Source organism: Myxine glutinosa, chromosome 7, assembly GCF_964187855.1.
Source record: "Myxine glutinosa chromosome 7, kmMyxGlut1.1, whole genome shotgun sequence".
Taxonomy (NCBI): domain Eukaryota; kingdom Metazoa; phylum Chordata; class Myxini; order Myxiniformes; family Myxinidae; genus Myxine; species Myxine glutinosa.
The window spans coordinates 2,956,793-2,981,075 of NC_136267.1; the positions used below are offsets into that span (position 1 = coordinate 2,956,793).

General features: G+C 47.1%; 2 protein-coding genes across 4 annotated transcripts in view; one reads left to right on the forward strand and one right to left on the reverse strand.

The window, feature by feature from the left end:
- Window positions 1–1,499: 1,499 nt before the first annotated feature.
- PSENEN (presenilin enhancer, gamma-secretase subunit) lies at window positions 1,500–9,081 on the reverse strand. 2 transcript variants are annotated; one of them, XM_078781242.1, is made up of 4 exons: window positions 8,970–9,081; window positions 8,432–8,524; window positions 3,599–3,703; window positions 1,500–2,143 (listed from the first exon to the last, which is right to left on the reverse strand). In XM_078781242.1, the coding sequence occupies exons 2-4, from the start codon at window positions 8,490–8,492 to the stop codon at window positions 2,004–2,006; spliced, it is 306 nt and encodes a 101-aa protein (XP_078637368.1). In that variant the 5' UTR covers window positions 8,493–8,524; window positions 8,970–9,081; the 3' UTR covers window positions 1,500–2,003. The 2 variants fall into 2 exon arrangements, with proteins under 2 accessions (XP_078637368.1, XP_067977817.1); XM_068121716.2 differs by lacking the exon at window positions 8,970–9,081 and adding an exon at window positions 8,625–8,716.
- A 20-nt stretch (window positions 9,082–9,101) lies between these two features.
- Window positions 9,102–24,283, forward strand: part of LOC137430938 (splicing factor U2AF 26 kDa subunit) — a 36,768-nt gene continuing 21,586 nt past the window's right edge. Inside the window, exons 1-2 of one of the 2 annotated variants that reach the window (XM_068121714.2) lie at window positions 9,102–9,377; window positions 9,522–9,609. In XM_068121714.2, coding sequence (XP_067977815.1) covers window positions 9,160–9,377; window positions 9,522–9,609 — 306 coding nt within the window. In that variant the 5' untranslated portion in view covers window positions 9,102–9,159. The remainder of the gene's footprint in view (window positions 9,378–9,521; window positions 9,610–24,283) is intronic. The other variant, XM_068121715.2, reaches the window with a different exon arrangement.

Genomic DNA, 24,283 nt, shown 5'->3' on the forward strand with positions numbered 1-24,283 from the left:
TCCATTGTGTATACATATTAGAATTTTCTCAACCAAATATTTAATTGCGTTAAATATATATTGAAATATTCTGTCTTGTAGTTCATTCATTTTTATATACTCCAATAAAAAAATTAGTTTTTTATTTTTTACTTGATTAATAGTTTGTAATATGTGGGAGGTGGGGGTTCCTATATAGCGACTGATTGCATTGCCCATGGCGCATGCCGGGGGTTTTTGCGTACCCGCTGTAGAAATTCACATTCACAAACATTCACAGACATTCACAAATATTCGCAAACTTGCAAAATGTTGTTGGCTTCCAAAATTTTTTTTTTTTTAATTTACCGTTTTTAGGATATCTCTTCCCCTTTTTGGGGTGCTGCTCCAGGAGCACCATTTGTGGACTAGGGGGGGGGGGGGGGGGGGGAAGAATTTTTTGGAAAAATGAAATTTTCTAATTTGGAAATTTATGAGAAAATCGAAAAAATCAGAAATTTTAATTAATTAATTGATTGTTTTAGGGGGTGTCCTGGCTCTCAATTCCTATCTACTGCTGGCGTTAAAAACCATTTTCAGCGCTTGTGCTAGTGTTGCAAAACCAAACACATACACACACATGTAGACACACACACACATGTAGTCACACACACACATGTAGTCACACACACACATGTAGTCACACACACACATGTAGTCACACACACACACACACACACAAACACAAAATTCATCAATTTATAGCAGAAGGAACAGCTGAGTTTGTCGTTTCACCAGTTTGTCGATCTTGCCATTAGTCAACGCGAATCTGTTGAACTGTTGGACTAGGGAAGAACACAAGGAACTGCAGAAACTTCCAAGAACGCACGAAATGCCGTTTCTGACGATCTTTTTTTTTTTTTTTCGTTGGGGCGACCCCTATGTCCCCCCCCCCCCCCCCTTAATTTTCATTAACTCGATTCTCACACCGGGTCACTCAATTCTCATTTCCTGAGATTTCACCTTCATCAAATGACACCTCCAGAGTTTCAACCGCTCCCACCTCGTTCATCACCACATCGTGCAAGCTCATCGGGTGAGGAATGCCCAACGGGCGAGGAATGCCCAACGGGCGAGGAATGCCCAACGGGCGAGGAATGCCCAACGGGCGAGGAATGCCCAACGGGCGAGGAATGCCCAACGGGCGAGGAATGCCCATCGGGCGAGGAATGCCCATCGGGCGAGGAATGCTCATCAGGCGAGGAATGCCCGGTAGAAAGGAAAGTCGGAATACGGAGGCAGAGGGAATACAGAGTCCACATCGCCCACCAGCTGATAATTAGACGAGTGATTCACGTTAAACCTTCATGGACGCGAATCTACGAACGTCTCTCAATCCCCTCTCGATGCATTTGCGCTTTAAAATTGAGGGAAAGGGAAGAGATGAAAGATGTGAACTTCCACAAATCCCACCCCAAACAAGCTCAATGAGCATAAACGAATGTTCACTCGTCCATCCAAACAGAATTCATGCTGACACCTTCAACGGTCAACATTTTATTGTGAGTAAATGATGCACACACACACATTTACACAAGACCTAAAGGTGGATATTATTTGTAAAACAGACATTTAAATGGAGGAGTCCTGGGACTGGGATAATACAAGGCCTGCACGTACACGTGCATCATAGACAGAAAATGGCGATTTGAAAAGGAAAGCTCAAATCACTTATTAATTTAACAAGACATGTTTGTTGTGAAACCAAAACCTAATGGATGATCGAGAAATGCGTGCACGGGACATCCGCTTACACCTTGTGCTCCTCTTCTCACGTCACTCTCAAGCCTCACGACTTTCTACATCCACTCACCTTGTGACACCTGCACAATTAATTTCTGATTACAAAAACACAACTAATCACAAAGTGTGAAACATGAAGGTTACAAGTGAAAGGGAGGGATGGGGCAAGGGGGTCAAGGGGGTGAAGGGGGGGCAAGGGGGGATGAAGATTCGCAAACACCACATGAGTGAAGGTAAGTCATTTATGGGATTCCTAGAGGGATTGTAAATGACATGTAGTCGCCTGTAGCTCCCCATTGAGGCCTGTAAGTCTGGTAGATTTTGATCCACACGGACAGGATCGCCGTCCACACCAGCACCCCCACGGCTGAACGGATCACATCTGTGAAAGACACCAGATACGTTACTCCTTTAAACTGACAGGTGCGTGCAAGGTCTTCGTAACGATAACGTGCAAAGTCAGATTGTTACGACAACACATTAAAATCCAGAGCTCTTGGATTAAAGGGATGCACAGAATCTGCTTCCCGAGCTGATCCTACACTTCAAATTACCGACTGACGTTACCTGCCACGGTGAGAACAACAATAAATTTTATCAAATAAGAACAGAAAATACTGTACAAAGGAAATTTTAATTATTACAATGAAACAAAGTTACGGCATTTATCTCAAATTTTAAAACTACAAAGGTGATTGGATACAAATCACTTCTGAGGTGTTTTAATTGTTGACATCATGTTTTACAAAGTTATGGGTTTCATAGAGGCTGACACCATGGCCGAAATCCAACAAATGCAACCTTCAAAAATCTTCTTCTCCAGACCCACCAGTCAGAATGCCACCACATTTGGGTTACATTAGGACAGGATCCTGATGTTAAATAGCGGAAGCCATGCTGGTCACATGACTGGAAGTGTCAAAATGGCCGACCGTAAATTTTTTGGAAAATCATGTAAACTCCTTCAAAATCTTCTTCTCCAGATCAACACTGACAATGCCACCAAATTTGGGTTACACATCAGGACAGGGTCCTGATGTTAAATAGTGGAAGCCATGCTGGTCACGTGACTGGAAGTGTGTCAAAATGGCCGACTTCGTCGTTTTTTCGGAGAATCGTGGAAATTCCTTCAAACATCTTTTTCTCCAGACCCACTAGTGAGAATGTTCCCACATTTGGGTTACAACATTAGGCCAGGACCCAGATATCTTCTTTTTTTTTTTTCCCCGGAGTCTCCCTTTCTCCGCCTGCTGTGCTTGAGCTTGCATCCAGCTTGTTCATCCCACGTGTCTTCCTTCTTTCTGCTCACTCTCATTATTCCTCTCACCCATTCTTCAAGTGTCGGCCAAGTGTCATTTGCCATTCTTCAAGTACCCTGCTGTCGGTGTTTTTTCCCATCTTTCCACAAAGATATGTTATACGCTCTAGCTTTTCCATGAACCTCGACAATCCAAGAAAAAACACAAGCAAGCTAACTGAATCATTATAAAAGGTTAATGGGGCACCTTGACAAACACTTTGTTCGTCACAGCGTGGATACAACAGTAATAATTAAATATATCTGCCACAAAAATGCAGATATCCACAAGAAAATTAAACTTAAAACTCCCAATTTACAAACTCGGGAACAAATATTTCTTATTACAAATTGTGATCTGAGTATGTGGCAAACAACTACACTTTCACCTGTTTGTGCATACCTAGACATCAAACAGCACCGGACCCCCTACCTCCCCTGTACATCATTACGTATATTTTTCATTCTTCCCTCGTCAATCTTCACTTCATTCTTCTTCCTTATCAGCATTCCATTTACCTGCTCCAACCCCAAACTTACACCTCTTGATCTGTTGTTGTTGCTCATACTGTGGCTTCAGGAAAGCTTCTCTGAAGAACCAGACAGCATTTACGAACCACAGGAATGGAAGCAGAGCAAACCCACCTGGGAGCAGGGAGGGATGGATATGGGACAACAGGTAATCAAGGAACAGGCGCACAGATACGTAGGATGGCTGAGCAGTATACTCTGTAGGGATAACTCGGATACCGAAGGGCAGTGCTTCTCAACCTTGTTTTTATTATTATTATTATTATTATTATTATTATTATTATTATTATTATTATTATTATTATTTCAGGGCCATTCATAGAGCCTGCTTGATTTTATTGTTTAGTATGCAGCATGTGGTTGTTGGTTGCATCATTGTCAGGAGTGCGGCTGTGCCGCTGATGCAGTGCCCCATTCCCAGCAAGCTGGTACTCATTTTGCCGATCTCAGAGGATGACAGGCTGAGTCAACCCACCTGGTGTTATCTAACGGAATGACAGGGGCTCAAACTCAAGACCCTAAGATCTTAAGCAGCCACCTGAACCGTTAAGCCACCACCGGGCTTAGTTTGCTCCATCCTTTTGGTACGTAGAACCAAATTTTACTGTGACAATGTGTACTGTATTACATTTTCATCACCCACTAGTCATTGGAAGGAAGAGTAAACATCACCTTTTCCCACCTAGATGAGAAAATTATGAATAACTTAGCGCATTGAAAATCATTTAAATATTTCAACTGGTTTACGAAATATTTCAAATGATATTAATTAATTTGAATGGTTTTTTAATGAAAGAAAATCCTTGTTACAATTCAGCCAATAAAGGAGATATAAACTATATCTTTTTCAAAAGACTTCTCTCAAATATGTCCTTGAAGGTCACAGAGCAGTGAAATTATTAATTTAAAATCGTTCCAAGATGCAATCGAGTGAGATATTGAAGGTGCGAACTATAATTTGGCACTCGTGAGAAACACGCACCTGCGTTGAGGGACAAGAGGAGGGACAAGAGTTTACTGTTCATCTCTATGATGGAAAGAGTTACACGAAGTTCCTGATATCCAGGCTGTTTAGACGTGACCTCTCGATAATTGTCAATGTTAACAAGCTTATGACAAAGGTATGTTATTGAAAATGGTGGCAAATACATCAATGGTAGAATCAGATATCATTAGATGCTCTTTTTTCAATTATAACCAAAATGGAACCTCACTACGCACAAGATCAGAGGTTGAGAGGGAAGGGTGAAGGCTTTTGACCAGACCCAAGTCTTTCATGAACAGGCTGGCCAGACCTGACATGTGACAAAATGTGATTTTGGCAAAAATTTGTAATTTGTTCAGGGTAATAAAAAAATAAAAAAACCACCTTTAGAGGCCAGTTTTCCCCACAAAGCGGGGTTTGGCCTTTTTCGGGAACCGTGGTTGTTGTTGTTTTTCGGTCCCCTTTTTGAAGCAATGTTTTTACGGCCGGATGCCCTTCCTGCCGCCAACCCTTTTTGTCGCCTTTTACGACAAGCAGGGAATTACCAGTGAACTGGTACTCAATTTGCCGACCTCGGAAGGATGACAGGCTGAGTCAACCCCCCTGGCGTTAATTCAGCGATCGACTGGGATTCGAACCCAGGATCCTAGGATCCCAAGCCGGCACCCTAACCGCTAGCCCAACACCAGGGATCAGGGTGCCAGTGATAAATCGCTTACTCTTCAGAAAGGGCACAGTGGGATCTTTCACCTCTACCAAGGAATGTCGGCAGACGGGACTCCCGTTTAACATCCGTCCGAGGGATGGCACACACATTGATTAATCACCCTGCCCTATATGGCAGTTTAGAGCTGGGTTGGGATTCAAACCCAGGCTATGTCCATCCGAGGGACACACATTGATGAATCACCCTGCCCTATATGTAGGGACCGCAACGGTACTACTGCGCATCCACTTTCTTGCACTAAAATCTTTCGTTTCTATCGACGAAGCGAAGTCGCGTTGGATTGTATCCATTTTCGGCGTTTTTCCATTGCATTGTGGGAGGTAGGGGTATATATATATCGGATCCCGGAACTATCAGCAATCACGTTGTCACAATCGGCTTGATTTAAATCGTCCAATTTTTGCAGAATTACGACCATTTTAGAGGTAAGTACAACTTTGAACTTAGATTTTCCCCGTAAATTATGGAAGAATGTTAATGAATTTGGTATCAGTCGGTCGCAAATTGTGTTTTCTACTACAAAATGACGATGATTTTGTGTGGTAGTTTAGTGCATCGTCACGCAGACGACCGTCGACCGGTTGTGTAATAATGAATACATGCACTTTGTGCGTGTGACCGTGTGGTTGTGACAATGCGACTGCGATGTTGACATGTTCTTTTCTCTTAAACTTTTACGAAACTTTCCATTCAAAATACCATTGAAAATTACCGGTGAATAAACATTTCAAACAATCATAAAAAAGCAACCCCAACCCCCAATTTTGATGAATTTTGCATCAATCAACTGGGAATTACAAGACAAAATCATTCTGATACATTTCACAGAACTTAGTGCAATATTTCAATACCCCATATTTCTGTCCCTACTATATGGCAGTTTAGAGCTGGGTCGGGATTCGAACCCAGGCTATGTCCATCCGAGGGACAGCACACACATTGATGAATCATCCTGCCCTATATGGCAGCTTAGAGCTGGGTCGGGATTCGAACCCAGGCTATGTCCATCCGAGGGACAGCACACACATTGATGAATCATCCTGCCCTATATGGCAGCTTAGAGCTGGGTCGGGATTCGAACCCAGGCTATGTCCATCCGAGGGACACACATTGATGAATCATCCTGCCCTATATGGCAGCTTAGAGCTGGGTCGGGATTCGAACCCAGGCTATGTCCATCCGAGGGACAGCACACACATTGATGAATCATCCTGCCCTATATGGCAGCTTAGAGCTGGGTCGGGATTCGAACCCAGGCTATGTCCATCCGAGGCACAGCACACACATTGATGAATCATCCTGCCCTATATGGCAGCTTAGAGCTGGGTCGGGATTCGAACCCAGGCTATGTCCATCCGAGGCACAGCACACACATTGATGAATCATCCTGCCCTATATGGCAGCTTAGAGCTGGGTCGGGATTCGAACCCAGGCTATGTCCATCCGAGGGACACACATTGATGAATCATCCTGCCCTATATGGCAGCTTAGAGCTGGGTCGGGATTCGAACCCAGGCTATGTCCATCCGAGGGACAGCACACACATTGATGAATCATCCTGCCCTATATGGCAGCTTAGAGCTGGGTCGGGATTCGAACCCAGGCTATGTCCATCCGAGGCACAGCACACACATTGATGAATCATCCTGCCCTATATGGCAGCTTAGAGCTGGGTCGGGATTCGAACCCAGGCTATGTCCATCCGAGGGACAGCACACACATTGATGAATCATCCTGCCCTATATGGCAGTTTAGAGCTGGGTCGGGATTCGAACCCAGGCTATGTCCATCCGAGGCACAGCACACACATTGATGAATCATCCTGCCCTATATGGCAGCTTAGAGCTGGGTCGGGATTCGAACCCAGGCTATGTCCATCCGAGGGACAGCACACACATTGATGAATCATCCTGCCCTATATGGCAGCTTAGAGCTGGGTCGGGATTCGAACCCAGGCTATGTCCATCCGAGGCACAGCACACACATTGATGAATCATCCTGCCCTATATGGCAGTTTAGAGCTGGGTCGGGATTCGAACCCAGGCTATGTCCATCCGAGGCACAGCACACACATTGATGAATCATCCTGCCCTATATGGCAGTTTAGAGCTGGGTCGGGATTCGAACCCAGGCTATGTCCATCCGAGGGACAGCACACACATTGATGAATCATCCTGCCCTATATGGCAGTTTAGAGCTGGGTCGGGATTCGAACCCAGGCTATGTCCATCCGAGGGACAGCACACACATTGATGAATCATCCTGCCCTATATGGCAGCTTAGAGCTGGGTCGGGATTCGAACCCAGGCTATGTCCATCCGAGGGACAGCACACACATTGATGAATCATCCTGCCCTATATGGCAGCTTAGAGCTGGGTCGGGATTCGAACCCAGGCTATGTCCATCCGAGGGACAGCACACACATTGATGAATCATCCTGCCCTATATGGCAGCTTAGAGCTGGGTCGGGATTCGAACCCAGGCTATGTCCATCCGAGGGACAGCACACACATTGATGAATCATCCTGCCCTATATGGCAGTTTAGAGCTGGGTCGGGATTCGAACCCAGGCTATGTCCATCCGAGGGACAGCACACACATTGATGAATCATCCTGCCCTATATGGCAGCTTAGAGCTGGGTCGGGATTCGAACCCAGGCTATGTCCATCCGAGGGACAGCACACACATTGATGAATCATCCTGCCCTATATGGCAGTTTAGAGCTGGGTCGGGATTCGAACCCAGGCTATGTCCATCCGAGGGACAGCACACACATTGATGAATCATCCTGCCCTATATGGCAGCTTAGAGCTGGGTCGGGATTCGAACCCAGGCTATGTCCATCCGAGGGACAGCACACACATTGATGAATCATCCTGCCCTATATGGCAGTTTAGAGCTGGGTCGGGATTCGAACCCAGGCTATGTCCATCCGAGGGACAGCACACACATTGATGAATCATCCTGCCCTATATGGCAGTTTAGAGCTGGGTCGGGATTCGAACCCAGATTCGAATTTCTAGACAGCTTAGGCCTTAGAGGTATGTGCGCACACCTCGAAGCTACCTTATGGGATTATTGTACTACTAGTACTACTAGTTTACCCTACACGTTACCACTTGCTGTACCTCTGTAATAAATCCTACACAGGCTCAACTTGTCTTCATCACTCATTCGCTCCAGATTCATCGCGACCCGAGATCTTCCTCACAGCCTTGTACCTGTGAATGGGAATAAATATACACACAATATATCGTAAACGGCTCAGTCTCACAGTCACAGGGATACTTTAAACAAGCACACGAGACAACACAAACGCACCATGAACCTGCCAAGTACCGACGCTTCCGGTACGTCGGTTACGCTCCGTCACGTGAGTACGTCATCGTTACGTGATTACGTCATCGTCGTGAAACTCAAATTAACGCTACCGTAGTAACCATCGTCCACTAGATGTTAACTTCATTTACCAGCATTTACTAAGCCAAACACGAGAACCTTTGTTTTGTTCCAATGGTATTTTGATATTTAGAAGGAGATTTTACAACATTAGCTTAACGATACACCCACAGCAGCAACCGTGTCCTCCATAAACGTCTACATCCGGCACTAAGGAGAGATTAGAATATTTATAAAATTATTAAAAGAATAATTAACGACAATTGCCTTGAGTGTTGAGGCGATTTTTTTGTCTGACGTCTCGGGTTGTCGAGTAACAATGGCCACGCACTCCGTCATCGTCTCTCCATGAGCACCGGAAGTGGCGCAATGACGTCATTCCCCGCTACTTCGCAGCAATTTACGTGAATCGCCGGGTTCCGGCACCTGTCGTTCGAGGCAGCGGTAGTTCTTGGCAATGGCCGAGTATCTCGCTTCGATCTTCGGCACCGAGAAAGACAAGTACGCGGGGTTCGGGGTCGCGGGCCCGACGAGGTGCTCGGGGATGGGTGAGCCCCGTGGACCTTCGGGTGGTTATGGGGACAGTTTCTTTATGTTATTGAATGGAGCAGATGGACGGGGGAAGCTGTTGTGGAGCTGTGGGATTCGAAGGCACAATGGAAGCGAAGAAGATAAGTATGTAAACAGAGATGGGGTCCCATTTTGATTAAAAACGTGTACATAGACGGAGTGAAACGTTTAACAAACGATTCGGCGGTTCCGGGCGGTGTATGTGCACGTCCATGTGACTGCGAGTCCGATCTTGCCCTGTGCTTGCAGAGTAAATTGCTCTTTCTATTTCAAGATCGGAGCCTGTCGCCATGGCGACCGCTGCTCCCGCCTGCACAACAAGCCCACTTTCAGCCAGGTGTGATGGGGGTTTGTATTGTCTGCACTTCTGTCTTTGTGCTGAAATTCCCTCCCACTCCCATCCACAATGATCCTTAACCCCGCCCCCGGGACATTAACCCCACACACTGGTCTTTAACCCCGCCCCCCGGACATTAACCCCACCCAGAGACAGACAGACAGACAGACAGAGAGAGAGACGGTAACCAACGTACTTTCATAGATTTACTGATGGAGTTTAACATGAAGAAATGTAAGGTGCTGGTGATGCGTAAGAACTTAGCCGTAGTTTGACTTCTCTATTTGGGGGGAGATTGAAGGGGGTTAATATTAATAATGGGTATCATGGTCTGACTTACAAGTTTCCCGCTTGTTTGTATAGTTACAGTGTTGGTGTACTTCAAAAATGACAAATGCCGTTTATGTTACTTATTTCATCACCCTTATTTCTTATTTTCACCTAGTATTTGACAGGTTCACCAGGTACCACCATTGGCATAACAACAAATTATTGAATAAACAAACTCGAACACTTTTTATCTCCCAAGTGAACCCCCCCTCTTCCCCCATCTCTCCCACCCTCACTCCTCTCCACCCCCCATCCCTCACTCCTAACCCTAACAACAACAACAACAACAACATGCATTTTAAGGCCATTTTCCCTGCTAGAGCGGGGGTTAGCCTAACCTAGCGGGGGTTAGCCTAGAGCGGTCCTAACCCTAACAACTTGGTTACCTGGCAATGCTTGGTACTTTTGCGAGTTATTGAATAAACAAAATCGAGCACTTTATGTCTCCCAGGTGTTACACATACATAAACATTGTCTTAATATAGATACTGTTCTTCCTTTAATGTAGGCTGGCAGGATGACCGAGAGGTACGCACACTCACCTGAAAGTTGGCCAGCATGGGTTTGAATCTCGGCCCAGCTACAAACTGTCCTGACCACAGCACAATCATAAGATAGGGCAACTATCGGCACATTCCGCAATCAATTTGTCTCCAAAGGTTTCTTGATGGCGGTATAAATGTCTTCTGCATTACGGGAAGACGAGAACTTGACAAAGCACAGGAACCTTTCTCTGACCTCGAGGCTTTCTGCGTATCTGACACAAAGTGAAAGCTTCTCTGTGTTAAACCATCCGTGTTTGCCATTATATCCCAAAATCTTGGTCTTATTCACTACTATTCTCGGTACAATTTATTCGCAAACTAAATCTGCACAGATCTGTAGCTCTTCGTTTTGAAATTCAACATTAGGGTTTGAGTTCGGGTTAGCCTGTGTTTTTTTGAAAGAAACTTTTGTCATATTTTGAAAAGAAATCACAAAATTCAAGGAATTCCGTTTTATTTTAGCTTCCTTTCCCTCATCGTGCCCACAAAATTGTAATCCAAGCTTTCAAAGGAACTTGACAATGTCACAAATACTTGCCAGGCAATCCCTGTTTCTCTCAAAGGAGATTTTTTATAGTTTTCCCAAAGGTTCACTGCTCCTTTTTTTTTTTTTTTTGTATACTGAATCGAGGCTCGTTAAAGAGCTAACATTTATTTCACAAACAAATCAACCAGACAAACAAAATATATAAAAAGAGGGAGCAGAAGACAAGATGGGGAGAGAAGGGGAAGCACACAAACATAACATTTGAGAGCAGGTAGATGTGTGGGAGGGAGAGGGCTTGGGGGGAGGAAGCGTGGGAAGGGGGGAGGGAGAAGTATAAAACACAAGGACATCAAGGACTTCCAGGACAGAAGTTGGTATTTCAAAAAAGTGGATTTGGGGTGAAATTAACGGGGGTAGAAAAGATCAAGGTTTTGGATGGGGGAAGATAAGAGATGGTGGTGAACAGCTGTTTTAAAGACCTGGAGGGAGGAGTGGGATTGAAGAGAGTGAGGGAGTTTGTTCCAGAGACAGGAGAAAAGAGGAATGAAAGAATGAAGGTGAGCAGAGCGTCTTGATTTAGGCCGTTTAACCATAAGAGGGTTGCAGGCAGATCTTGTGCGACCTGTAGGAATATTTGGGGGACAGAGCCCAGAGAGAGCTGGGGGAGCTAGGCCGGAGAGGAGTCGGTAGAAGACAGAAAGACCACCTACCTGCCTGCGGTGAGTGAGTGAAAGGCCCTCAGAATCAGCTTCATATGGTCCTGAAATATGATATGATCCTTCATATGAGATACCAATGATCCTGAAAGCTTTGTTTTCTACAGCGTGAAGACGAGCTCGGTGTGAGGCAGGAGCACCAGCCCAGAGGGAAGAACAGTATTCCATCAAGCTGTGGATGAAAGCTTTGTATGTGGTGAGGAGCTCAGAGGTGCCAAGGAAGGACTTCGCATGTCGGAGGATGCCCAGTCGGCGACTGGCTTTGGAGGCCAGCTTGGAAATGTGGTTTTCCCAGGAAAGATCATGGCTGATAGTGAGACCCAAAATCTTGAGTGACAGAATTTATTCAAGAGGATTGTTGAGAAAGTAGATGGGAGAGTTTTCCAGACGGTCTTTTCAGAGAGACATAGTGAGAGTGTGAGATTTGTCAGGATTGAAAGACAAGTTCCACTTGTTTGACCAGTCTGTGATTTTGTCCACACTCACACTCTCACTATGTCTCTCTGAAAAGACCATCTGGAAAACGTCCAGGTCTGCAGAGAGTGAGGAGGCTGCAGACTGCCGATCTGAGGGATGAAGAATGGAGCGACAGAGAGTAGAGTCATCAGCAAAGAGACAGAGAGGATTTTCCAGAGAGTCAGACAGATCATTGATGAAGACCAGAAAAAGCACAGAGCCCAGAACACTGCCTTGAGGAACTCTAGCCTGAACAAGAAGGGGAGATGAGAGAAACCCATTCAGGTCCACACGTTGACTGCGACAAGAGAGGAAGTCCGCAAGCCAAGCGTGGAGGTTTCCATGGATACCATAAGAGGAGAGTTTGGTGACCAGAGCGGGGCGCCAGACCGTATTGAAGGCACGTGATATGTCAAGGGAGACGGCTCTAATTTCCTGTTTGGCATTGAGGACCTCCATCCATGGTTGAGACAGCAGAAGCAGCATCTCCAGAGTAGAGTGACCTGGTCTGAATCCAAATTGATAATCCGAGATCAAGACATTGGAGAAGAGGAAGGATTTAATATCAGAAGCAATGATGGATTCCATGACCTTGCTGATGTTTTGGAGCAGGCTAATTGGTCTGTAGTTGCAAGGACCTGTTTTTCACCTTTTTGTGTGATGCGGTCATGTTGGCTGATTTTCAAGCAGATGGCAGATGACCTTGAGAAAAAGAGAGGGTGAAGAGAACAGAGGGAGTGTGAGATAGAGCGGCAGAGCAGGATTTTAGGACCCGTGGGCTGATGTAGTCTGGTACAGTTGCAGAATCGGAGTCGAGGTGTGACAGAAACTTCTCCACCTTGTCAGGAGAGAAGGACACAGAGTCCTGGAGCAGCTGGGTATGACTGGGTATGGTGGATACAGAGGGAGATTGGTTTGGGACACAAGATTTTGAGGCAAACACAGAGTGGAGGCATTCGGCTTTTTCACGTGGGGTGTCAACTGTGTAGCCATTTGAGGTAATGGAGGGGATGGAGGGAGAACAACCACCAGAAACGGATTTGACCAGACGGTACCAGGATTTGGAAGAGGGAGACAGGCTTGAGAGTGGAGAGATATTGTCTCCTGGCTCTCCTGACGGTAGACACACAATTGGTCCGGGCTTTGTGAAAGGAACTGAGATTGCCTTCCATTGGATTAGCCTTCCAGGAGGCAAAGGCAAGTTGTTTCAGGGCACCTGCCTCACCACAAGATTCTGTGTACCATGGATGGGAGGAAGGGTATGACAACTGAAGAGGAGATGGGCTAAATCTGTGCATGAGATAAAGCAGTTTACTTTTGAAGAATTTCCAGGAAGAATTGATGTCAGAGGCAGTGGAGATGGGAGACCAGTCCAAATGATTGATGGCTGCTTGAAGACCGTGCCAGTCAGCCTGAGTGAAATGCCAGACTTGTCGATGCTGAGGATGGCCAGAGAGATGTCCACTTCAACAAGCACATGATCAGATGAACCGATTGGAGCAGAAGAAGAACAGCAGACATTTGCAGGGAAGTTAGGCATAACCAAGTCCAGAAGAGAAGGTGTACCGTTGACTGAGATGCGGGTCGGGAAATTGACAGATTGTGTCAGTCCCAATGAGTCGCAGAAGTCCTTTGCTGAGATGCCATGGCTGGTGAGAGAGGTACCCACACCCAGGCAGATGACATGGCATGATGATGGCATCATGATGGTGAGAGAGGCTGCCATGGCTGATGCCATGGCATGATGATGGCATCATGATGGCATGATGACAGATGAAGTCGCCACATATGAGGAAGAGAGAGTTGGGATGAGTGGATAGAAGTTGGTCCATGTTGTCAGACAGCGAGATGTAAATGGAGTCGTCGCTGTTTGGTGGACGGTACAGAACACATATGAACAAAAGGTGGGAGCGGAGAGGAAGCCGTAGCCAGAGGTACTCCTGGGGGTGGGGTGGAGAGAGGGCAGTGCAAGGAGAGTGAGGAAGAGAGTTTTTGATAAAGATAGCAACTCCACCACCAGGACGAGGCTCAGGTCTATCATACCTGAGGAGGGAGTCAAACAACAACAACAACAGGCATTTTGTGGCCATTTTCCCTGTGAGAGCGGGGGTTAGCCTTGCGGTCCCCATGACAATCTTCTCCATTTTGCCCTATTTTCTGTATCTCTCCTTGTTAACCCCCTTGCCCGCATTTCTTCTTCCACCATCTTTAGCCAAGTCTTTCTCGGTCTTCCCCGTCCTCTACTTCCTTCTACATTCATTTCCATCACTCTTCTCAACCAGTCACTTTAATCCTTCCTCAACACATGGCCAAACCATCTCAACCTGTTCCTCTTCACAGCATCAATCAGAGGCAATATTCCCATCATCTTTCGCAATTCATCATTTGTCTTCCTCTCTCTCAACGATACTCCGCACATCCATCGAACCATTCGCATTTCCACCCTTTCCAGCCTTCGTTGCTGCTCTACGTTCATTACCCATGTCATAACACTTCTCACACCCGCTCTAGCAGGGAAAATGGCCTTTAAAATGCATGTTGTTGTATAACACTTCTCACACATGCAGTATACTCCTTTCCCTTCAGCTTCAACAACACTCCCCTCCTTGTCAGCACTCCACTCAGTTAGGAGGGAGTAACCAGGAAGATAAATTATGAATCCGGGACATCTTGAAGGAGGAAAGTTTCTGTTAAGCAGATTAAGTCTGGTTTGTCTGAAGCAACCTGTATGGAGAGATCAGTCAGGTTTGAGCGAAGGCCCTGGATGTTTGAGGTCGATAACTTTAAGGAAGACGGAAAAGGAGCATTGGGTACAGGACAAGGGAGGGAAGGGAGAGCTGTCGACACTGTCGGAGATTGAAAGTTTGTGTCGTGTCCTGTCGGAGTTTGTCACAGTTGTCACTGTGTCGGAGTTTCTTCGCTATGTTTGAAGCATTCCCACTTTTCCATACATTACAAATGAACCTGGGAAACAGCAGGTTGAGACCGTTTTTTTTTTTTTTTTTTTTTTTTTTTTTTTTTTTTTTTTTTTTTTTTTTTTTTTTTTTTTTTTTTTTTTTTTTTTTTTTTTTTTGTATACAATATCGAGGCTCGTGAAAGAGCGAACATTAATCACACAGAAAGACAAACCGACACATAAAACATATAACATATAACATAGGGAGCGGTAGACAAGATGGGGAGAGAGGGGGAAGGACACAAACACAACATTTGAGAGCAGGGACCGAGAGACATGGAGACATCGAGAGATCTGAGAGAGGGCGAGGGCTTTGGGGGGGGGGGGGCGTGGGAAGGGGGCAGTGGGAGAGGTATAAAACATATGGACACTGCCAGGACTTCCAGGAAAGAAGTTGGAATTTCAAACAAGGTGGATCTGGGGTGAATTAGCGGGGGTAGAAAAGATCAAGGTTTTGGATGGGGGAAGATAAGAGATGGTGGTGAACGGCTGTTTTAAAGACCTGGAGGGAGGAGTGGGATTGAAGGGAGTGAGGGAGTTTGTTCCAGAGGCGGGAGAAAAGAGGAATGAAAGAGTGAAGGTGAGCGGAGAGCCGAGATTTCGGCAGTTTAACCATCAGAGGGTTGCTGGCAGATCTTGTGCGACCTGTAGGAATATTTGGGGGACAGAGCACAGAGAGAGCTGGGGGTGCAAGGCCGGAGAGGAGTCGGTAGAAGACAGAAAGACCACCTACCTGCCTGCGGTGAGTGAGTGAAAGGCCCTCAGAGATAGCTTCATCGCGGGAGATTCCAATAATTCTGAAAGCTTTGGTTTCAACAGCGTGAAGCCGAGCTAGGTGTGAGGCAGGAGCACCGGCCCATAGGGGAGAACAGTATTCCATTGAGCTGCGGATGAAAGCCTTGTATGTGGTGAGGAGCTCAGGTGTGCCGAGGAAGGACTTCGCACGACGGAGGATGCCCAGTCGGCGACTGGCTTTGGAGGCCAGCTTGGAAATGTGGTTTTCCCAAGAAAGATCATGGCAGATAGTGAGACCCAAAATCTTGAGCGACAGAACTTCTTGGAGAGGATTGTTGAGAAAGTAGATGGGAGGGTTGTCCAGTCGATCTTTTCGGAGAGACATAGTAAGAGTGTGAGATTTGTCAGGATTGAAAGACATGTTCCACTTGTTTGACCAGTCTGTGATTTTGTCCAGGTCTTCAGAGAGTGAGGAGGCAGCAGACTGCCGATCTGAGGGAAGAGGAATGGAGCGGCAGAGAGTGGAGTCATCAGCAAAGAGATAGAGAGGATTTTCGAGAGAGTCAGAGAGATCATTGATGAAGACCAGAAAAAGCACGGGGCCCAGAACACTGCCTTGGGGAACTCCAGCCTGAACAGGAAGAGGAGATGAGAGAAACCCATTCAGGGCCACACGTTGACGACGACTAGAGAGGAAGTCCGCCAGCCATGCGTGGAGATTTCCATGGATACCAAAGGAGGAGAGTTTGGTGAGCAGAGCGGGGTGCCAGACCGTGTCGAAGGCACGTGATATGTCGAGGGAGACAGCTCTAATTTCCTGTTTGGCATTGAGGACCTCCATCCATTGTTGAGACAGCAGAAGCAGCATGTCCAGAGTAGAGTGACCTGGTCTGAAACCAAATTGATGATCAGAGATCAAGCCATTGGAGAAGAGGAAATATTTCATATCAGAAGCAATGATGGATTCCATGACTTTGCTGATAATTGGGAGAAGGCTGATTGGTCTGTAGTTGCTAGGATCTGTTTTTGCACCTTTTTTGTGCAAAGCGGTGATGTTGGCTGATTTCCAAGCAGATGGCAGTTGACCTTGAGCAAAAGAGAGGGTGAAGAGAACAGAGAGAGGGTGAGATAGAGCAGCAGAGCAGGATTTTAGGACCCGTGGGCTGATGCCGTCGGGTCCAGTTGCAGAATCAGAGTCGAGGGTTGACAGAAACTTTTCCACCTTGTCAGGAGGAAAGGACACGGAGTCCAGGAGCAGCAGGGTACGACTGGGTATGGTGGGTACAGAGAGGGATGGGTTTGGGACACAAGATTTAGAGGCAAACACAGAGTTGAGGCATTCAGCTTTTTCACGTGCGGAGTCAGCTGTGTAGCCGTTTGAGGTAAGGGAGGGGATGGAGGGGGAACAAACACCAGAAACGGATTTGACCAGACGCCACCAGGATTTGGAAGAGGGAGACAGATAAGAGAGTTCGGTCTTGAGAACGGAGAGATATTGTTTCCTGGCTCTCCTGAGGGTGGACACACACTTGTTTCGGGCTTTGTGAAAGGAAATGAGATTTCCTTCCGTTGGATTTGCTTTCCAGGAGACGAAGGCAAGTTGTTTCTGGGCAACAGCCTCACCACAAGATTCCGTGTACCATGGACGGGAGGAAGGGTATGACAACTGAAGACGAGATGGGATAAATCTGTGCATGAGAGAGAGCAATTTACTTTGGAAGAATTCCCAGGATGAGTTGATGTCAGAGGTGGTAGAGATGGGAGACCAGTCCAGATGATTGATGGCTGCTTGAAGACCGTGCCAGTTGGCCTGAGTGAAATGCCAGACTCGTCGACGCTGAGCAGGCTCCCTGAGGATGGTCAGAGAGATGTCCACTTTAACAAGGACATGATCAGATGTTCCGATCGGAGCAGAAGAAGAGCAGCAGACATTTTCAGGGAAGTTAGTCATAACCAAGTCCAGAAGAGAAGATGTTCCGTTGACTGAGATCCGGGTCGGGAAATTGACAGATTGTGTCAGTCCCAGTGAGTCGCAGAAGTCCTTTGCTGAGGAGCCATGGCTGGTGAGAGAGGTACCCACACCCAGCCAACTGGCATGATGACAGTTGAAATCACCACATATGAGGAAGAGAGAGTTGGGATGAGTAGATAGAAGTTGGTCCATATCATCAGACAGCGAGATGTAGATGGAGTCATCACTGTTTGGTGGACGGTACAACACACATATGAACAAGAGGTGGGAGCGAAGGGGAAGCCGTAGCCAGAGGTATTCCTGGGGGTGAGGTGGAGAGAGTGCAGTGCAGGGCGAGTGAGGAAGAGAGTTTTTGATAAAGATAGCAACCCCGCCTCCAGGACGAGGCTCAGGTCTATCATACCGGAGGAGGGAGTAGCCCGGGAGAGATACTATGGAATCAGAGACATCATAAAGGAGGAAAGTTTCTGTTAAGCAGATCACGTCTGGTTTGACAGAAGCAACCTGTATGGAGAGATCGGTTAAGTTTGAACGAAGGCCCCGGATGTTTGAGGTCCATACGGTTAATGAAGAGGAAGGGGGAGCATCAGATACAGAACAGGGGGGAGGAGGGGTAGGGTAAGATGTGGAAGAGGTGGAAGAGGTAGGGAGAGCTGTTGAAGGTGTGTCAGAGATTTCAGAATAGCTCGGAGAAAGGGAAGGATGGGGCGGACAAAAGGTTTGATGGTGATTGGGTGAGCCACAATGAGGTGTTATTTGAGGAGGGGGAAGAGCGAGGCAGAAGGTTGGGGGAGATGGAGGTGAGAGTTTGAAGGGGGAAGAAGCGGGGAGGATGCTTTGAGGAGGGGGAGTGAGCGGGGGGAAATTGAGAAGCAATGAGGGTGGGGAGATTTGAAGGGGAGGGGTGAGGGGGGAGTTTGGGAGGGAAGGGACAAGGGGAGGGATTTGAAAGGGATGGGATATGGGGGAGATTTGGAGGGGAGGGGTGAGGCAGGAGTCTAGGAGGGGAGGGGCGAGGGGGCGTCTTGGCGGGGAGGGGTGAGGGGGTAGTTTAGGAGGGAGGGGGCAAGGGGGGAGATTTGAAAGGGATGGGTGATGGGGAAGATTTGGAGGGGAGGGGTGATGGGGAAGATTTGGAGGGGAGGGGTTATGGGGAAGATTTGGAGGGGAGGGGTGAGATTGGATTTTTGAAAGTGTACGATTTATGGGAAACGAACATTTATTGCAAAATGAGTTTCTTGTGACCTTCGAGTTAAAAATACGTTTAAGGACGCTGGATGGAGGATGGAGTGCAGGAGAGTTTAGGGAATGTAGAACAAAGGCACTATAGGAGATGGATATTTTTTTTGGGATGAATTGATTTGGTGAGCAAGTCGAAAGCAGCCTTTTAAAGAAGAAGAAGAAAAAGGTGTTATAAAATATGACGGAATACATAACTTGAGGGGAAAGTGTAAACATTGAAGGTTAAAGAGTGAAAACTATCTGGGGAAATGGGGGAGAAACACGTGGTCGAAGAACGAACGAACGAATAAGAATGAATAAACGAATGAGAACAGAGAAGGAAATGTTTTTTTTTTTTTTTTTTTTGAGTTGAGATTTACACAAGGAAGTAGGCTATGGGTGAAAAGACTGGGAATACAGAGAACGAAAGTTATTGGATCACAAACGACGGACCACTGAGAGAAAAACAAAGCCTCAAGGTTGTACAGTGCACACTGTACAAGGCCTTGCTCGCGACACGGCAAATAGACGATCAATTTATGAAAGATAAACACCGAGAAACAACCAAAGTTGCACACAATAACTTCATACACCGAAAGATAAATACAGTTTCGACAAAATACAATTGTGAACAGACTTAACTTCGAAAAACGTGGAGACCGTGTGGAGCTTCGAAAATCCCTGCCGCCGTCTCCAAGATCTCGCGAGATCTCCAAAATATTTTGAAATATTTTCTTCCAATTCTGCGTGCCTTTTTCGATAAATGAATCCTAAGCGTCGCTTGTTTCTGAGTGGAAGTGACGGCAGGGAAAACAGAACATGGATTATTGAACAGATTATTCAATGCAAGATAATTTGTTGTCATAGAAAAATGATAAAGAGCGACTGTTTTCCCCAAATATGATCTTTGTAAAATCAGTCAGATGTGGTTGATTTGGCCCAGTGTGTAAAGCACAATTAAAAAAAGGAAAATTTATCAATTAGTCTTTTCCATGTTCTCATGATAATGGTTTCGGTGGCTGAGGCTATGTTTTCACCCCTGTCTGTCTGTCTGTCTGTCGGCAGGATATCTCAAAATGTTATGGATGGATTTGGACGAAACTTGGTGGATAGTTTAGGTGTATGACTTGAACAAGTTGATACGATTTTGGTGAAGATCCAGGTCTGATAATTTTAATGTGATTCTTCACCATTGAGAGATGGGGCCAAAAACGATATATAGCACGATATATCAAAAGGTTGTGAATGAATTATTACAAAACTTGGTGAATGAGTTAGGTAGTTGACAAGAACAAACCGATTCGATCTTGGTTCAGCTTCGGATGCAGATCCGGCCTATTAATGGGATACCAAACGTAAACTGTCCAGCCTGACTGACAGTGGTGTGTGATCTATTGAGCACCGTTGTAGTTGAGAATTTGATTTGACTTTTGATTTGACTTGATTTTGAATTTGATTTGACTAAAGCTCAAGTGGTACAAAAAAAAAGTCGTCACACACACACACACACACACACACACACACACACACACACACACACACACACACACACACACTTGCTGCGGAATAATAAAATGGCCACAATCGGAAATCAACAAACTAGATATAAAAACAAGGAAATTCCTCACCATCCACAAAATGTTCTACAAAAATCAGTGCATCCCGAGAATGTACCTGCCAAGATGAGGAAGTCGTGGCGTAATGGTGCTCAACCATGTGCAGTGTGGACAGAATATCAACTGTAGGATGGCTGAGTAGGTGAAATGTTCAACAGACTACCAAGTCCAATTTGTATGCAAACACGAAGACAACAAACCAGAGATGGTATCCCTAACTCACCTCGCAAAAAATTTCCAGACAGGTGTGAATGGAAGATGTCACACATGAAATGGAAACAGCAACGAATATTGCCCCAACAATTGCAAAGAAGATAACATAAAAATATCAAGCGAAATACCAACAGATATACACCGATAACTGGGGAAACGATAAAAAAGCAGGGAAATGTAAAAAAGAGTTGGACAGATTGGAAGTAGACATAGAAGATTTATTAGGATGGTTAAGAAGAGGTCAGTTCAATTGGGACGGAGAACGAATCATGAGAACTAGCCGAAACCCGTGGAACATCCACGGAAGGGAGGATGTGGTGTATGGATAGAGTGTACCATTATGGATGGCATCGGGGATTTGCTTGTCCGAGTAAGAGTTAGGAAGAAAGATGAGAATGAAGAGTGCGTATATGAACAACGTATTTATTGCAATCTACTTAAATGACAACGCTACGATATACTTTTGAAAATATCACGTACCGTCTCGAAGTCAATGCCATCCTTTTATCTCTTCGTATACAACTCACTGATTTCTACCTTATCGTGAACAGGGTAAAGCCTACTTTGATAATCATGAACGGTGGCAGATGCAGGAGTTGGTGAAACGAAAGGGGGGGGGGGGGGGCTGATCATGACCTACCTGACGCCACATGGCCTACGCCATTTGTTGAGATCATGGCCACAACGGAAACACAACAACTGGATAGGTACGGCCTAGGCCTACGCCTACGTTTCGTCACTCGGCGAAGTACACTTTGTTTTAAGCTTTCAGAAGCTGAAGCCTTGTTATTTATTGCTTTATATGATACTGATGGGCTGCTGATCGGTTTCACTTCGTCGTAATCACAGTATATGGAATCTGAGGGGAGTGAGGGGGTGGGTGGGGAGGGGAGTGAGGGGTGGGTGGGTGGGGGAGGGGAGGTGAGGGGTTTGAGGGGAGTGAGGGTGAAACCGATCAGCAGCCCATCAGTATCATAATAAAGCAATAAATAACAAGGCTTCAGCTTCTGAAAGCTTAAAACAAAGTGTACCTTTATATGATACTGATGGGCTGCTGATCGGTTTCACTTCGTCGTAATCACAGTATATGGAATAAATTATGGTAAACCCACCTGATGAGGTTAGTGTACACCGCGATCGATGACACCGGCACAAATGGCGGAATGCATGCTCTGGATTGTCCACTCAGTGGACGGCTTGCTGTCGCCTTCGACTGTCCAATCAGCGTGACGGCTTGCTGCGCCTTCACACAGCAGACGCCAATACGATGGCGTCGTAAGATGGCGTCGTATCGGCCGTTAATCGGATGCCTTTGGGCCCCAACGTCGGCGAATTCAGATTTTTCGAGTATGTCTATACGTGATAAACAAAGAGCGCGGTTCGTAGATCGTAAATCCATTAGTGCCGTGGGCATCGGGTCACTGGGTGCGGCGTAAAAGGGATAACAAAGTTGAGTCCTTACGGTATTATTATATAGATTGCCCAATACCAAGGACACTACACTAATGACTTTTAGAAAATGACGGGACTCAGTCAATCGGGACAAGTGTAGATTTTCTGCAAAGTAGAAACAGAAAGCACGAGTCACCTCCTATCGGAATGTAAAAATAACATCATGTCAGAACAGCTGTACACACAACTGGTTAAGATGGGTTTCGGGACACAAGATTTTTAGGAAAACACAGAGTTGAGGCATTCGGCTTTTTCACGTGCTGAGTCATGTCAGAACAGCTGTGATAGGATACGCCAGGTCTGGATCCAACATCAACCAAAACCTAATCGGCTTGTTCTTGTCACCAACCCAACTCATCCAGCAAGTTTTGGCATAATCCGTCCACAACTTTTTGAAATATCGTGCTATAGATACATTTTTGCACATCTCTCCATGGTGAAGAATCACTTGAAAAAGAAAAAATAAATCTTTGTATCTGGACCTTCACCAAAATTGAATGAATTCGGCCTTGTCGTGGAGAAGAGTGGGAGGGGGAGAGGGGAGAAGAGGGGGGGAGGGGGGTGGGAGGGGGGGAGAGTGGGAGGAGGGAGAGGGGGGAGGGGTGAGAGGGGGGAGGGGTGGGAGGAGGGAGAGGGGGGGAGGGGAGGGGAACGTGGGGGGGGAGAAGAGGGGGGGAGGGGGAGAAGAGGGGGGGGAGAAGAGGGTGGGAGGGGGAGAAGAGGGGGGGAGGGGGAGAAGGGTGGGGGAGGGGAGGGGGGAGAAGGGTGGGGGAGGGGAGGGGGAGAAGGGTGGGGGAGGGGAGGGGGAGAAGGGTGGGGGAGGGGAGGGGAGAAGGGTGGGGGGAGGGGAGGGGGAGAAGGGTGGGGGAGGGGAGGGGGAGAAGGGTGGGGGAGGGGAGGGGGAGAAGGGTGGGGGAGGGGAGGGGGAGAAGGGTGGGGGGAGGGGGAGGGGAGGGGGAGGGGGAGGGGAGAAGGGGAGGGGGAAGGAGGGGAGAAGGGGAGGGGGGAAGGGAGGGGGGAGGGGGAAAAGGGAGGGGGAAAAGGGGGGGGAAAGGGGGGATGGGGGAAAAGGGAGGGGGAAAAGGGGGGGGAAAGGGGGGATGGGAAAAAGGGAGGGGGAGGGGGAAAAGGGAGGGGGAGGGGGAAAAGGGAGGGGGAGGGGAAAAGGGAGGGGGAGGGGGGGAAAAGGGAGGGGGAGGGGGAAAAAGGGAGGGGGAGGGGGAAAAGGGAAGGGGAGGGGGAAAAGGGAAGGGGAGGGGGAAAATGGAGGGGGAGGGGGAAAAGGGACGGGGAGGGGGAAAAGGGAGGGGGAGGGGGAAAAGGGAGGGGGAGGGGGAAAAGGGAGGGGGGAAAAGGGAGGGGGAAAAGGAGGGGGAGGGGGAAAATGGAGGGGGAGGGGGAAAATGGAGGGGGAGGGGGAAAATGGAGGTGGAGGGGGAAAATGGAGGGGTAGTGGGAAAATGGAGGGGGGAGGGGAGGGGAGAAGGGAGGGAAGGCGGAGGGAAGGGGAGGGAAGGCGGAGGGAAGGGGATGGCCAGTCAACAATGACGTTGCAGTTCTCATGGTCGGGAGAGCAGCACAACAATCGGACATAGTCCTGCATATTCGCAACAGCACGAGCGGATTTTGGAGACTCACCGATCCTGTGACGTCCTCCAGTACCGGCGTTGCCGGGCCGTACATTCCCAAGGGAGACCCGTACATTCCCAACCTGTACATTCGCCCTCTCGACTCAAGCTCACTCGGACAAAGCCTCACACAAATTACACCGTGAAGGCCCAATGGTCATGTCTATGCCACAAATCACGGGCGCACTGAATTGAAAATATATAGAACGCTCATACTCCCGGTGAAAAGTCTGTCGCTCAAGCTTTTGGGTCTCCCTATCTGCCATGATCTTTCTTGGGAAAACCACAGTTCCAAGCTGGCCTCCAAAGCCAGTCGCCGACTGGGCATCCTCCGTCGTGCGAAGTCC

What these genes read in the sequence shown, in the direction of transcription:
- PSENEN (XM_078781242.1), bottom strand. Translation starts at nt 8,492, where the DNA reads ATGAATCTGGAGCGAATGAGTGATGAAGACAAGTTGAGCCTGTGTAGG. An exon ending in GTGTAGGATTTATTACAGAG is followed by an intron (nt 3,704 to 8,431) that starts GTACAGCAAGTG and finishes CCCTGCTCCCAG; the next exon opens with GTGGGTTTGCTCTGCTTCCA. An exon ending in ACAACAACAGATCAAGAGGT is followed by an intron (nt 2,144 to 3,598) that starts GTAAGTTTGGGG and finishes TGTCTTTCACAG; the next exon opens with ATGTGATCCGTTCAGCCGTG.